The sequence below is a fragment of the Eubalaena glacialis genome, chromosome 10 (genome assembly GCF_028564815.1).
Source record: "Eubalaena glacialis isolate mEubGla1 chromosome 10, mEubGla1.1.hap2.+ XY, whole genome shotgun sequence".
Taxonomy (NCBI): Eukaryota; Metazoa; Chordata; class Mammalia; order Artiodactyla; family Balaenidae; genus Eubalaena; species Eubalaena glacialis.
The window spans coordinates 2,015,404-2,031,522 of NC_083725.1; the positions used below are offsets into that span (position 1 = coordinate 2,015,404).

At 43.3% G+C, this 16,119-nt stretch overlaps 1 protein-coding gene across 2 annotated transcripts in view; it reads left to right on the forward strand.

Moving 5' to 3' along the window:
* OPCML (opioid binding protein/cell adhesion molecule like) overlaps positions 1 to 16,119 on the forward strand; it is a 504,424-nt gene that overhangs the window by 253,210 nt on the left and 235,095 nt on the right. For both annotated transcript variants that reach the window (XM_061202232.1, XM_061202233.1), the window contains exon 2: positions 12,663 to 12,895. In XM_061202232.1, coding sequence (XP_061058215.1) covers positions 12,663 to 12,895 — 233 coding nt within the window. The remainder of the gene's footprint in view (positions 1 to 12,662; positions 12,896 to 16,119) is intronic.

A 16,119-nucleotide genomic window follows, 5' to 3' on the forward strand; every position in this document is an offset into this window, starting at 1 on the left:
GGTTGTCCTATGTGTACAGGGAAACTGCCCAAGACAAGGACACCACTGCATAAGCTGTCGGGCCTGCGGGCCAACGGGGATTCGCCTTCAGGTGTGCACAGCTGTACTGATTGATCTCTCAATTACGTATTTTAAGAAATACGGCATTTTACCAGCCACCGGTCATCAATCTAGAAACCAGCCCATCAACCACTGTGCTAGCACACTGTGAGCGAAGCCTGATACAAATACAAAGTTAAAGTTGTCTCAGTGGCTTTAGCTGAGAAAATAAACCTTAGATGGAAGTGAAATCCTACTGCAGAGCTCTGCGTAGGTCAAGTACAGAATGCTTCTCAAGAGTGAGAAAATCTTAGACGCGAAAGAGTCTATAGGTGGACTGAGAAAGCGTTGGACCAGTGTTCTGGGTTTTGGTAAAAATGTAAATCTCACCTTCTTTCTGAGCTATTAGTGAGTGGAATAACCTTTCTTGAAACCGGGCTCGAACAACCCTCAGTGGAACTCCATTCTGTATCTATTTGAAAATACAGAAAGAGAAGGCTTCAGAAGTCCTTGGGAAATGATAAACCAATGGATTCAGTATCACTTGGTTAAACTAACATACACTCCCATGTAACAGCAGTTGAGTTATGTTTTTCCAAATGCAGCAACGAGCTCTCTGACAATAGTAATAGAGCAGGTTCTGTTTAAGGAATGTTTACATGTGCAGGTACAATTCTGACTCTGGCTCCTGTATCAGTATTATTTCACTCAGCTTCATAATAGCCCTAGGAGGTAGGTGAGTGTGTACCTCCAACTTCCCAGACGGGGAAAGGGAGGCTCTGAGGGGGTAGACAAAGCGCCTGTCCTGAGGCTGCCTGTTGGTCAACAGCAGAGCCCTTGCCTGTCTGAGCCAAGGCCCTCTCCTCAGCACCGCAAGGTACTGTCTCTTTAGTGTCCAATTTACATACGTCATCAAAGCTCATAAAGAACTCTAGACTCCCCCGCATCATTCTCAGTATTGTCAAGAGTCATCTAGATGACCCATCTGGCCTGAGATGGGTTTAATCCTTCGTGGACGAGGGCCACCACTGTGTGGTCACCATGTATCCTACTTTCCATCACGTCCAGCCTCTTTCATGCCAACTCATTTGCTCAAGGACCTCATTCAAGCTTCCAGTGCATGGAACCCACCGGGTTCTCTCTACCCATCAGGGTGCCTGTCTTCATGTCTCCTTTCACTCATCTGTTTTCCAATTTCTTTAAAGCTTGGCTTCTTTTCCCTTGCCCACCTGGCACTCTTTAACACTGGATGAACCCAGCCATCCGCGTTGTCTCCGCCTGCAGCTCAGCAGCTGAGCAGATATTCTTGGTTGGAGAATATCCTCAAAGCTGGCAGAGTAGTGTCGCTGTAAATTCTTGGCCATCAACTATAAGTGGGGCCTCAGCACTGCCTGTGAATCCTAGTATAGTTCCCTAGCAATTTTGCTGTCATTTTCTGTGGCAGCTATTTCACTTTTTCTTGCATCTACCTTCCCCTCTTTCCTACTTTCCCACTTACCCTCAGCTGATAACTTTGCCCTCTACTTAGGAAAAGATAGAAACCATCACTCAGGAGCCTCCTTGCTTTCCCCTAGGCAGATCCACAAATCGATTTGGGTTGCTATTATTTTTTCCTTCTCTTATGACACAACAGCTGAAGCACCCTTCCTTCATGTGCTTTAGATCCCACAGTCTTTCACCTTTACCGTAATTTTTCTTTGTGAGTCATCTGCTTTTCCTACATCATCAGTTGCTCCTCCTATTCAATAAGATTGATCCCATCAGTATATGCTTACATATTAAGTATCGTAGTGTGTAAGTATCATAATGTAAGAAGGCTGGTCCTTGTCTTACTGACAGTTGCGTCTCTGGTTCACAGTAACATTGGGCTACTCAAAGTGTAGTTCCCCCCTCCCCATCAGCATGGTTACAGAGCTTGTTAGGAATGCAGAATTTTGGTTCCCACCCAGACCTAGTGAATTAATGACGTGCACAGGTAACTTGTGGGCATTTAAAAGTTTGAAAAGCCCTAGCACCCAGTAGGTATTCAGTAAATATTTACAAAATGAATAAATAAATTCCCAGTGTTTCCAATGCTAATATAAACAAACAAAAACACTCTGGAGAGCCCAGTGATATTTCTGGACTGCTTCCAATGACACTGTTTTCAGGATACCCCACACCTTCCTTGGTTTTGTTTAAATACTTTATGTCCTCCAGGACGCTCATCCTGCATGCCTTGGTATATGTTTCCTACTTTTCTCTGGATAACATCCCTCCCCCACCTACACACGTACACACGTGCACACAACACATACACACCCTTCCTGTGTATTAATGTGACTCCACACTCCAGCTGCTGTGAGCAAGGCACCATCCCCCAATTACATCCCCGTGTATCTGGCAGCCTCCAAAGTCAATCTCTTGCACTCCTGAAGACCCTCTAAGCAGCTCTGACCCCGCCCCATCCTCTGCAGAGGCTCTCCTATGTATTCTCCACCAGGACCCTATCCCTACATATTAGCTCTAGCAGAGTTATTACTCTCTCTGAATCATAAAATTTCCCCTTACGTAACTTAGGGTTCTTCTTGATGTTCTAGACTTGGCTGTATTTGTAACTCAGGAAATAACTGAGTCATTAAAGCTTCCCAGGAGAACAGCTTTGTGCAATTTAGCATACCTTAGGAATTGGTCTAAAAATTTTTAATTTTTTCTTCCCTCCTCTCCTTGCCTTTAAAACATTCCTTTATTATTGGTCCTTGAATTCTCTAAAGCAAGATCGCCTTCTTCCCATTTTTTGAACTAGCATTATTAATATATTTTGATACATGTAAGGTTTTTAACTGAAATTCAATTAACTCTCAATTTATTTTTAAAAAAAGGCAATTGACAAAACAAAAGCAAAAAAAACCAAAACTAATATCGTGGGTAAATTTAAAAATGAAATTCAAAGAAATGCATTTTTGGGTTTTACCATTCAACCCTTTTACCTTTTTCAGCATTTCTTAAGTTGACAACTTTCTGGAAGATCATTTTCTCAGGCAGGGGACAGGGGTGGGCAGAGACAAGGTGACCAGGGATTCCCAGTGGTAATACTACTTTTTAAATGTTATGTACATAAAATCATGAAACTAGGTATAAATGCCTTAACCTTATACCCTTCTATGACTCAAAAATCTAAAATTATAGATCATACACATATAAACTAATAAAATTAAAGTCTTCAGCATCAGTGGGGCAGATGATGCTTTATTCAAATTAATTTCCGAGTTGCATGGGAATATGGTGCTGACTGCTGCAAGGACTCCTCTGACTTCAGCATGTGCCCCTTGATGCCTAAGTTCTCCTCCACATGGGTTCACTGCAACTTTGGGGACCCCCATTGCTCTGGCATCACGCAGCTTTCCTTGGCAGGGACGCCTGCTGACACTGTGAGTCTACCTCATATGTTTCTCATTAGCCTCAGACAATGAAAGAAGTACTCACTGATGCCCTTGTACTAACAGACACAAGGCCAAACACTGAAATCTAACTGTGGTCAGACCACATCCACAACATGCATACGTGATATTTGTACAGAGTATTATAAAAATGAAAACAGTGAATTAAAAAATACAGCAGAGGACCTGTGGACCTTGTGTGTGTGCTTGTGTGTGGAAATGACTCATAGACCAGGGGATAAGGGGTGGAGGGATAAATTAGGAGATTGGGACTGACATATACACACTACTATATATAAAATAAATAACTAATAAGAACCTGCTGTATAGCACAAGGAACTCTTCTCAGTGCTCTATAATGGCCTATATGGGAAAAGAATCTAAAAAAAAAAGAGTGGATATATATGTATGTATAACTGATTTACTTTGCTGTATACCTGAAGCTAACACAACATTGTAAATCAACTATATTTTTTGCAAAGACTCATAGAGAGATACACACATACATATATCTCCGAGGACATTTAATTCACCTTATGTGGGTCCTTTTTTCCCAGCTTTATTGAGATATAATTTATATATAACATCGTGTAAGTTTAAGGTGTACATCATGTTGATTTGATGCATTTATTTATTGCCACATGATTACCTTTATAGAATAAGCTGTCACCTCCATCCCATCACGTAATTAGTATTTCTTTTTTGTGGTGAAAACATTTAAGATCTACTCTCACAGCAAATTTCAAGGATATGATACAGTACCATTAGCTATAATCCTATGTGGGTTCTTTTTATGTCAGTTTGAAAAACATTATCTTACATCTTTTTTTAAAAATTATTTATTTATTTATTTTTGGCTGCATTGGGTCTTCGTTGCTGCATGCGGGCTTTCTCTAGTTGTGGCGAGTGGGGGCTGCTCTTCATTGCGGTGCACGGGCTTCTCATTGCGGTGGCTTCTCTTGTTGCAGAGCACGGGCTCTAGGCACACGGGCTTCAGTAGTTGTGGCTCGCGGGCTCTAGAGCGCAGGCTCAGTAGTTGTGGCGCACGGGCTTAGTTGCTCTGCGGCATGTGGGATCTTCCCGGGCCAGGGCTCGAACCCCTGTTCCCTGCTTTGGCAGGTGGATTCTTAACCACTGCACCACCAGGGAAGTCCCAACATCTTTTAATCATTATAAGTATGTGCCTATCACCTACTAGCTGCCAGGTGGACCGTGGGAAGTGCTGGTGATACAAAGTGAAGACCACTGAGACGGTTATTTACAGCCTAACAAATAAGTACGTATCTGATTAAATCCAGTGTTGTAAATTCTGTGAAGAAGACCATCACATTACAAAGAGGTATAGACCGATGTGTCTGTATTAGTGATTAAACTCTATCTGCCACTGTGTACTCTTCATGAAGGCAGAGGGGCATGCGATATAATTTAGGTATTATCCCAATACCAAGGCATTTTCTAGTTAACTTCAGTTTCTCAAAATGCCAATTGTCAGTTCTTTGAACACAGAATCTATAAAGTTATCCGTAAAGGAGACACACCATTTGTTAGGCTGGTTTCCAAGACTTGTTCTCCAGCTCTCCAGATTATCTAAATGTTCCTCTAGCTATCTGTGCGTGTAAGTGAGATTTATTTTTAATCTGTGTATGTGACATTTATTTTTAATGCAGACTTGATTTTCAGACACGCGTCATATTGCATTCAGATTTAAGATGATAGAAACATCAGCATCTAGCAAGCAAGCACAGTGGGGCATTCCTGAGTGTATTCTCTCTCCGTCAAGGATGCTCCCAATCCCGGTGGCACTCTCCGTTCCTTGCCCTGCTTTCATTTTCACCAGTTACCATGTTCCGAAAATAATATACCTATTTACTTAAGTGCTTTTATTGTAGCCTCAAAGGGCATGACCTTTGTCTGCCTCTTTCAGGCATCTCAGCACCTACAACGTCACCTGGTACACATTAGACACTCATTAAATACTGTTGTGTGAATCGTGGCACTTTTTAGTTTTGTATTTTCAGAGGCAAAATATAAAAATGAGAACAAAATAACGACCACAAACAAAAACAAGAAAGCTGGCCAATTTCACTTTTCAGGAAGGCTTTGTTATCTTGATTGAATTCCTGCGTGTCTTTTGTCTTGTTTCTTTTTTTTTTTTTTTTTTAATTTATTTATTTATTTTTGGCTGTGTTGGGTCTTCGTTTCTGTGTGAGGGCTTTCTCTAGTTGTGGCAAGCTGGGGCCACTCTTCATCGCGGTGCGCGGACCTCTCACCATCGCGGCCTCTCTTGTTGCGGAGCACAGGCTCCAGACGCGCAGGCTCAGCAATTGTGGCTCACGGGCCCAGTTGCTCCGCGGCATGTGGGATCTTCCCAGACCAGGGCTCGAACCCGTGTCCCCTGCATTGGCAGGCAGACTCTCAACCACTGCGCCACCAGGGAAGCCCTTGTCTTGTTTCTTTAAGGCAGTGGTTCTCAAAGGGCAGTCCCCAGACCAGCGGCTCTGACCTCACCTGGAAACTGGTTAGGAAGGCAGATCGCTCAGCCCACCTCCAGCTCACTGAATGGAAGGTCTTGGGAGGTGGGCTGAGCGATCTGTGTTCTAAAAATGTCTCTAGGTGATTTTGATGCACAGCAAAGTTTGAAAACCACTGCTTTAAGGCATGGGTTTCCCCTAACTGTGAAACCAATCCGGGCACCTTAATCCCACGTTGCATGTTCAGCGGAGCTGGACGTGATGCTTTGCAAGCAAGACCCCTTTCCTCCACCGTCTTTCAGGAGTTCCTTTGCTCCTTCTGATTCTTATCTCCACGCCTCTCCTCACACACAGCTAGAGGCGGTTTACGGATGTGAAAAAATCACTTCCAAATATCCTTCCTGTTCCCCAAAGCTGTCTTATCGCTTATGAGAAGATTAAATAAGTACCATAACTTTGAGGGAAACTCTGGCTGGCCTAATAACTTGGGTTCTCAAACCACAAGCACTTTTTTTTATTATTATTATTAAGAAGAAGCCCTGAAGTACAGGGACCCCCGTGCCAGGCTGCCCAGGTTTGAATCCCCTGCCTGACGGTGTTAACGCAAGTTCGTGTGCCCCACACACAGTGAGGCCAAACAAACTCAAACTTCGGAGTTTGGAGCAGAGAAAAGTTTATTATCAGCTTGCGCACAATTCTCTTACTGTCTGATGGTGAGGCAGCAGGGTGGTGTCACAGGGGTTAACATCATCAGTCCCTAGGCTCCAGGAGGCCTGGGGCTATGTGCTCAAGACTGTCAAGTAGTTAACGTCTTCCATTTGTTGGAGGGGGGTAGGTTTACATCTGCAAAACAACTCAGGAAATGTGCATCAAACACTATTATCTAGGTACTTCAGAGAGGAGCAAAGCAGAGGATCTGGGGGAAGGCCTGCCTGCCCACCCAGCCTCTGACAGGAAGGCCTCATGGGGTCCTGCTCCATTACAATGGTGCCAGCCTTGCATGTTAGGAGTCCTCAACCTCTCTGTTCCTCATTGTACAATGTGGACAGTAATAGAGCGTCTCTCAAAGAGTAGCTATGGGATCAAGTGATTTAATATATGGAAGGTTCTTAAACTGTGCTGGGCACAGAACACTCACTGTGTAATTGTAGACGTTCCAGTAGAGGTGCCATGAGTTCTATCGTATTTGGGCCAGTAGGCAGGGTTAGCTTGGAATGTAAGAATTTTAAATACCTGAAAGGGTTTTCAAGAAATTGGAAAGCTGTCATTAATATTTCTTAACTTTCCTCTTGGCTCCCCCTTATTTAACATCAAAAACCCTCCTTCGTGGGCTTCTGATTAAAGAGAGTCCAAGACGTAGCCACAGCCAGCAGGGCAGGAGCGGGGTTTGGAACAATACTTAAGCATAATGTTAAGTCCTTTTCTGAGCTCTTCTTCCTGCGGTTCAGAGGACGGTGAAAGGGCCCCATCGTGATGGAGGAAAGCGAGAAGCGCTGAAAGGACGCATTCTTCTGAGGCACAGAAGCCTTAAGAGGCAGATAACTGTCCTCAACCGACAGAATCCTTCTGCTAAGTATCTTTGTCATCCGTTAGGTTCTCGGGCTGTGTAGACTCAGCGAAGCAGCTCTGCCCCATTAGAGAGAGAGATGGACTTACTTCCCTCTATGTGTTTTCCATGCCCACTAGTGAGGCCCAGGCTTGAGAGCAGGTGAATTGGACCTTAGTCATCCATCCAGGGTACGTCCACCGAGGGGTACACAAGGCTTTCCGAGGGCTGTGTGGCAGGGCACTGAGAGTGTGTGCTGCCCAGAGGGTAGATTTGGACTGCCCTGCCTCAAAGTCAGCCCCTACCAGACCCTGCGGCAATTTGAACCGGTGCGATTCACCCTCAACCTGCAGTTGTAGGTCTTACACAAGGAAATGAATCTAAAGAAGCACATTTTCAAGACCTAAAATGTCCTAAGATGGATCTGCCCGAGAAAGACCTGTGTTTGAGTTGTAGTTCTGGCTCTCCTTTCTGACTGCTCCCACTTTAATTGTCCGCGAGAGAATGTTCCTTTACCTTCATTGTCACTTCCACCGCTATTATCAATCTGTCATCAAACAGAGTATCAGTCTTGAGGGAGAGTCCCACCAAAGTAAAGCAGAGAAGTCCTGAAGGAAATGGCACAGTTTTTCATCAGTAATGAATTCATGGCAAAACTGGTACCTTCTCTATCTTGGAATTAGAATCCAGAGAGATAGAGATGTTTTCTGATAGAGATGTTTTCTGACAGAGGGCAAGGTGATTTGGCATATTAAAATAAACAGTATTTCAATTTTCTCCATCTTTCTCAGCGTATTGGGTTAAACAAAGTGCTTCTAAGTGACAGAATAACACATCTTTAATAGTCATTTGATAAGGCCTAGTAAAATTTTAGCAATATACTGTCCAGATACTGAGAAATTGAATGAATTTAATACTGGGTTACAAAGCCCTTTGCAAGTCAGGTATTTTCCAATTCATTGCTTTAAAAGAAATTGAAGGAGGAATTAATTGAATTGTCAGCTGTGAGATCATTAAAATAATTTTTGAAGCTATATTACTATGTGGTTTTTGGCATATATCTTGGAAGAGGTTCAAAGAATTGAGTGACATTGCTATACAAGGTTTTCATTTCTATCGCCTTGCTTATGTGAACTTGGTTTTTTTTCAAAGCAAAATAGGAATAGAATTGATCCTGAGTTCTCATTCTAGTATAATGATATTTATCGATGGTATAATAAACAGAAAAGCCTCATCTATCCCATTGAGAGCTATATTTCCAGTAAAAGTTTACTTCTTATGTTTAATTATTACTTAACCACATGTATAATATATTTATGTTGTTTTATCAATATTATCCTTGTAATGATAACTCATTCTAAAAGAAAATATTATTCAGAGCTTTACGGTCACAGAACATGAAAGAAATTTAAATTTCAATCTCTATACTTTATATATATTGTTGCAAATAAATATGATAGCTGACCAATAAAAGATTTTCAAGCATAAAATATGCTTGAAATATTACATCAGGATAAAATCCTGCAGATAAAATCCTGCAGAGGATATATAATAGATACACAAGTTCAGGTTTAGAAAAGGAGCAATGCACATTTTATGACTGTTAAAAAAAGAGCTTGTTCATGAATTTTGAAAGTAGACAATCATGAGTATCAAATTGCAATGGTATTTAAATTCGTATAGAGATATATGTAAAGGAACATTATGACATTTTAATTTTAAAATGTGAATAATCTCCACAGACCAAAAATGCATCTTTTGCAACTATTACCTAAACTTTAAAAATATTATGTCAACTTAAAATGTGCAAAGGGTTACGTAATTGACCAAAATAAAAGCAAGCATATTGTCTGCACTGTCACCTGGGTGTGTGTGGTTCCAGGGTCTGGGAGACAACACCCTTCACTCTGTCTGGTTTACCATCTACTTCCAGGCTGGCCGCACTGTACAGTAGAAATTTAACCTTTAGGAGTCATTCAAACAGGGATTAGATCTTCATGGAAATACAGCTGTTATTAAGAAAGTTGGCACGTTAATTCTTACCAGTGATTTGCAACTGAGAGTGAACAAATGCGTTTATCATATTTTTTTTCCTAAGAAATGCTTTTGAAAGTGGGGAGCAGAGAGGGCCCATTAGGGCTTTAGTCCTCATAAGGGAAATGGACAGTTGCTGTAGAAGGAACAAAAATGCACAGAAAGTGAACTAGGGCCCCAAGGGTGTGGAGGAGACAACGTGACCTTAGTTTTTCTTTTTTTTTTAAATTAATTTATTCCTTATTGAAGTGAAGTTGATTTACAATGTTGTTTTAGTTTCAGGCGTACAGCAAAATGATTCAGTTATACATACATACATATTTTTTTCAGATTCTTTTCCCTTACAGGTTACTACAAAATACTGAGTATAGTTCCCTGTGCTATACAGTAGGTCCTTGTCGTTTATATATTTTATATATAACAGCATGTATATGTTACACGCAAATTCCTAATTTATCCCCCCCCCTTCCCCCTTTGGTAACCATAAGTTTGTTTTCTGTGAGTCTGTTTCTGTTTTGTAAATAAGTTCATTTGTATCATTTTTTTAGATTCCACATATAAGTGATATCTTATGATATTTGCCTTTCTCTGTCTGGCTTACTTCACTTAGTATTGGGTTGGCCAAAAAGTTCATTCGGTTTTAAGTAAAAATAAAAGATGTATTTTTCATTTTCACCAAGAATTTTATTGAACAATGTAAATTCACTAACCGAACGAACTTTTTGGCCAATCCAATATGATAATCTCTAGGTCCATCCATGTTGCTGCAAATGGCATTATATCATTCTTTTTTATGGCTGAGTAATATTCCATTATATATATATATATGTGCCACATCTTCTTTATCCATTCATCTGTCAATGGACATTTAGGTTGCTTCCACGTCCTGGCTATTGTAAACAGTGCTGCAGTGAACATTGGGGTGCATGTATCTTTTCAAATTAGTGTTTTCTCTGGATATATGCCCAGGAGTGGGATTGCTGGGTCATATGGTAGCTCTATTTTTAGTTTTTTAAGGAACCTCCATACTGTTCTCCATAGTGGCTGTATCAATTTACATTCCCACCAACAGTGTAGAAGGGTTCCCTTTTCTCCACACCCTCTCCAGCATTTATTATTTGTAGACTTTTTGATGACTTCAGTTTTTCTTTATGCCAAATAGGCATCCATGAAGGTGGGAAGGAGTCATTGAATGTTACCTGAATACAGGGACTATTAGGTAAATGCAGCTGGGTCCCCAAAACTCACCTCACTGATCTTAGACGTATCTGGAAACAGTTACAGAATTCGATCTATAAGTACAGGTATGCAGGGATGCCTGTGGCCAAGTTAAAATAAAAGCTTTGTAAGAATATTAGAGTATGATTCTGTTTTAGGTAAAAACAAATCAACACAAGCTTTCCGTATGTGAATATATGTCTGTAAGGAGTAAGGTGAGGAAGACATAACAGGCTGTCACTGAAATAGCGACATCCAGGCAGGGAGTTGGGTGGAGAGAGAGATTAGCTCGGCCTTTAGGCATCTTTGTATTGTATTCGTTTACATGTTTATACATGTTTATTCTACTTTTGTGGTTGTAAAAAATAACAAAGAACATACAGAAGAGAAAAATCTCTTCCTTTCTCCACCTAATGATCACCCCACCCCTACCTCGAGGCTGCCCGCACCTGCTGAATGACAGGTGGACGTGTGCATAGCAGACCCCTCTGATTGGAAGCTAGTTTTATTTTTATTCCTCCTCCCCATCAGGGAGAGGGCCTCGCTAGACTGGGCGCTCACCCCTTTCAGTGGCAGCTGTCATTTCGGTGCTCCAGTACCCTTCTGTTCCCTAGACCATTCAGGCTATGTCAGGCTGTTCACTTTGCCAAGGGAAACACGTGTCTCCCCATGGCCAGTGTCCTTGGTGCTCCCACCTCCTGAGCCCTGGTCCAGGTCAAGATGGGATCAGACCTGGTGAGGTGTGGCCATGTTTATTCCCTGTCTCCTTACCTGAAGGTGCTGGCTTCACGTTCCCGGTCCTCAGGAGGCACTGCTCATACCCTCTCTGGTGGGACATCTAGGGAAAGCAGGTGTAATTTCACCTTTTCATTTGCCGAGATACTGAAACTCAGGTTCTGACTAGAGCGCTGAGTAGTGGGTAGACACACCTGGGGCCCTTTAACCACGCCCTTCATTGAACAACTCCGATTTCTAAAGGATTTCCTTTTCTCAGTTTTCCACCCACACATTCTAAGTTCCTGGGACACATTTGCAAATTTTCTTCCTGACCAGCAGGCACATTTGCTTCTGCATTAAACCTGATAACCTGCAGGTCATACACACCGACAAGGAAATTCCATTTGCTCGTAGCCTCCATTCATAGCCTCTGACTGTTGGGAAGAGTAGGTTAGGGTATGTGGGGTAGTGGTCGGCTCCTTACCTTGGTGACAACCAGGTGACATCTACTACATTGCTCTCGGTGGGTGTGGGTAGGGAGGATAGTGTGAGGTGGAGGAGCTCTGCTTGGCCACTGTCCCTTCCCTCTTCCGAAATCTTAAGAGGTAGCCATGACTGCCTCAAAGACTGTTGGCATTGTACCATGACTTTCAAGACTCTGTGTTATAAATTGCAGTTGGAGGGCTTTGGGCAGCTTAGGGGTACAGGAGATGGTGAACACGAGGGAGGTCTGGAGGTAAATATGTCCAATTTTTGACTTAACAACAAGTTAAGCATTTGCTGTGTGGATTATCTGTGACCTACTTGAAATACTGATGCACTCTCTCTCCCCTCTGGCCCTGGGCCACTTCTCCCACAAGGTGGTAACTGTGCTCGAGAAATATAAACTAATTTTCATAGACGCCTAAGGGAAAAAATAAGATGGAAAGCCACTATACAGCAAAGATATTCACATAATGTGTTCCTAAATCAAATAGAAATGATTTTGTAGCATCGGTTCTTCAGGAGGATTCAGGCCACTGTTGCCCTCTATTTAGGAAGTTTTATCAATAATTCATTCCCTTTAGCACTGGGCTACGTTATTTCATTTACCCCTTGAATGACAACAGCTGTGTTTATAACAGAATCTCTGAACACTTTCTCCCTCCCTCCCCTCCCCTCTTCCCACTCCTTCCCTCCCCCTCTCTTCCCCCTCCCCTCCCCGACCCTCACTCACAGGTGTACCATAGATGACCGGGTCACCCGGGTGGCCTGGCTGAACCGTAGCACCATCCTCTACGCCGGGAACGACAAGTGGTCCATAGACCCTCGTGTGATCATCCTGGTTAACACGCCAACCCAGTACAGCATCATGATCCAGAACGTGGACGTGTACGACGAGGGCCCGTACACCTGCTCCGTGCAGACGGACAACCACCCCAAGACCTCCCGGGTGCACCTCATCGTGCAAGGTAGGCGGCCTGGCCAGGGGTCTCGCGTTCCCCTCCGTGATGCGGGGGAAGCATGATCTCAGCTTGTCCTTCTACTCCTGTAGAAAGACACGAAAGGCCGTTTCCTCTGTAGAATCCAGAGACTGAGTGTCTGTCCTGGATTCCTTCCGCCTGCTGGGGTCTTGACTAAGTGCTGAGTATCTTTACAGAATTTCTCCATTTTCTCTCTGGCCCCTCTGCTCTCGTTAATAGGTTGTTTGGCACGTTTGAGCTGGTTGGGCTTTCTGGAGTTGGGAAAAGATATATTAGAAATATAGATTATGTTATACTATATTATATTATGTTATATTATATTATACTATGTTATATTATATATATATTAGTTACTTAGCACTCTGGAGTTGGGACAAGATATATTAGGAAATGGATACGGTATTACTGTCTGCGCCTTTTATTGTTCAGAGGCTTATTTCATGATAAAAGGTTAATGATATAGATGTGAAATCATGTGACATATGAGTGTCCTTGCATAGCTGCTGGTTGTGTGTGTGCCAGAAGGGGTTCTGAGTGCTGTTTGGCATTGCTGCTGAGTCTGTGTACACCCTTTTAGCCCCACAATGGAGTTGAGGTCAAGAGGGCTATTAGTCAAAATGTTATCTCCAGCTCTATGTTGGAAATAAATCTATGTAATTAAAAGGGGGGAATCCCTAACATTCTCTCCCATTCTCCCTTAAAAATCTGAATTAGTATAACCCAGGCATAGTAGTTAAGAGTTTTTCATTTGAATTTTACTTTGTAGGAGAAAAATGGGGTTGAAGAAATGTCAGAATCTCAGATATCAACTATTAAGTGTTAAGAATTAAAAACTCATGCAGAGAGCAGTCAAGAGAATTGGGGAACTGTCTTAAAACAAGGCAGCTCTACAAATGACCTTATGTTGAACTGCCCCCTACCAACACCCCCATGACTACGTAAAGCAGTTTCTATCAGGTATCCACTCACGGTAGCAATGGGGTGCTGAGCAGACTAGCTCCCATCCCCCTATGACATATCCTTCCTCCACCAAAGGAGAGGTTTGGGTGGACCTTTCTCAGTGTCCCCTATGCTGATGTCTCGTGGCCATGCCTTGAGCTCAGAAAGAGTCCCTGTGTGTGACTTAGTGTCAGTAACTGCCTTTTGTCAGATCCCATCTGCAGTTGATCCAATGGGTTTTATTTTTTTTCAGTTTCTGAAATGTGTATGGCATTCTTGCTTAGCTAATATGGATTCCCTCATCCCTGCCTTTCTAAAAAGTATAATTTTGCTCATTTCGGATGGTTTCATGGGAAGTTTGAGTAGGGGTTAGAGTCTTTTCATGCTTTGGTCACGTGTGCAAATCAAGGTGGCCATTCTTTTCTTTTGTCTGGAACGGCTCTTTGCTAGCAGAGCATCTGGGGCTTTGGCTCTGCACACCGTGGTAATGGCCTAAGCTGGGCCAGAGGTCTGTCTGCTGCAGCCCCGGCTCCCGGCAGGCCCTGGTGCTGCCATAGTGCTGAAGCATTGCCTCTGTTCAGCCTCTAAGCCCTTCTCTCACCCACACGCTCCCAGACTCCCACATCTGCCTGCTACACGAGGACACCCGTGCTCTGCTGTGTCCGTTCTCCATCCATGTCCCACTAGGGGTATGGCTTGGGGATGATCTGCTTGGGAGCTACAAGACGGCCTGCCATTGGGAGATAAAGACAAGTGTCACGGCTGATGCTTCTCCTCAGAGGCTGGTGGAGGCCCTCGCTGAGATCAGTCGTCTGAGATGAGCGGGGATGTCTGCAGAAAACAAGGGAGCTCAAGCTCTCACCACTCGCCTGCCACCTGGGCTTGGCTCCAGAGGAGCAGAAATTCTTGGCATGGGAAGTGACGCCTCCGTGGCGCCTCCCTGGCACCTCCGTGGCACCTCCGTGGCCTTGACAACAACGTTATCTTCAAATACAGGAAATTCGTCACTGAAAGAAAAAAAGAACTGTCAGGCACTGTACAGAAACAGACTCAAGCAGAACAAGGCTATCACTTTTCAGGGAAGAAGACAGACTGTATACGCATGTCAGAGCCAATACAGGCCATAAAGGGCTTGTGGCACAGAGCTTCAGGGATAATGTTCTTCGTAAGAAGCTTGGAGTAATTCCTGTGGCTGAATGTGAAAGCCAGTGGGGTCTCAGAGCTTTGGGTCAGAAAGACTCTGGGAAGAGGCAAGAAGCAGGGCAGTGGAGTCCTTCATTCCAGAGGTGACGTCCTCAAGTGTCCACGCTTTAGGCCAAGCAACTTCCTGTAGCTCCAGGCAATCCAATGCAAAGATCAGGAGGGCAGAGGAGGAAGGGGAGCACCTCCTCTTGGAAATCTTAGCAGACTGGGCTTTACATTTACTGAGAGGCTAAAAGAAGGAGCTAAGGGAGCTGTTCTTCCTTTGGGAATCAGTTGAGTTTCCAGTGGGTGGAAGCCGAGACCCCACGGCTCAATTAGAAAAAAGCCCAGAAGTCTCCTCTTTCCCAGCAGCTATCAGCTTTTGTCCAGTCTATAGATTAATTTTTCAGGCTTAGTGTTAGTTCAGGTTAAAGATAATGAAAGTTTCCTAATCCTCTTAAAGAAGATTTATCTGACCGAGTAGAAAGCTTTTGGAATACAATAAGGCATATATAAAACTGAGGTCTAATCTTGCCTTTAATTTCAAACTGCTGATTGGTATTGATTTTGCAATGAGAAAAACTGAAAAATTTCCAAGCTGCAACTTGTCTATCTGCATATGTGTGTGTGTATATATATATATGGTATTTATTTATCTTCTGTCTATTTGAGAATGTTACAATCTCATCACCTCTGCCAGACGAGTGTCATTAGCAGAAGGGCAATCCCACGGGGTCTAGGCTTCGTTGCTCCCTCCTCCTGCAAAGTGAGTAACTGAGAGCTGCTCTAACACTACCTCACAGCCTGTCCTTTCCTGGTTTATAAGGTGGCCTTTCCACGCATCTGATGGGATTAGTTTCCTAGTCTTCCTCTTTAAGGGAAGAAGCTGCTTTCATTAAAATAGCACTGGTCCCCAAGGTACATCTTGGTCACTGAAGGGATAACTTTAAGGTGCCACGTGATGGTGAGGCTGTGACTTTGTCCCTGGTGCGTGACAGCGAGGCTGTGACTTTGTCCCGGGTGCGTGACGGTGAGGCTGTGACTTTGTCCCTGGTGTGTGACCATGAGGCTGTGACTGTGTCCCGAAGTGT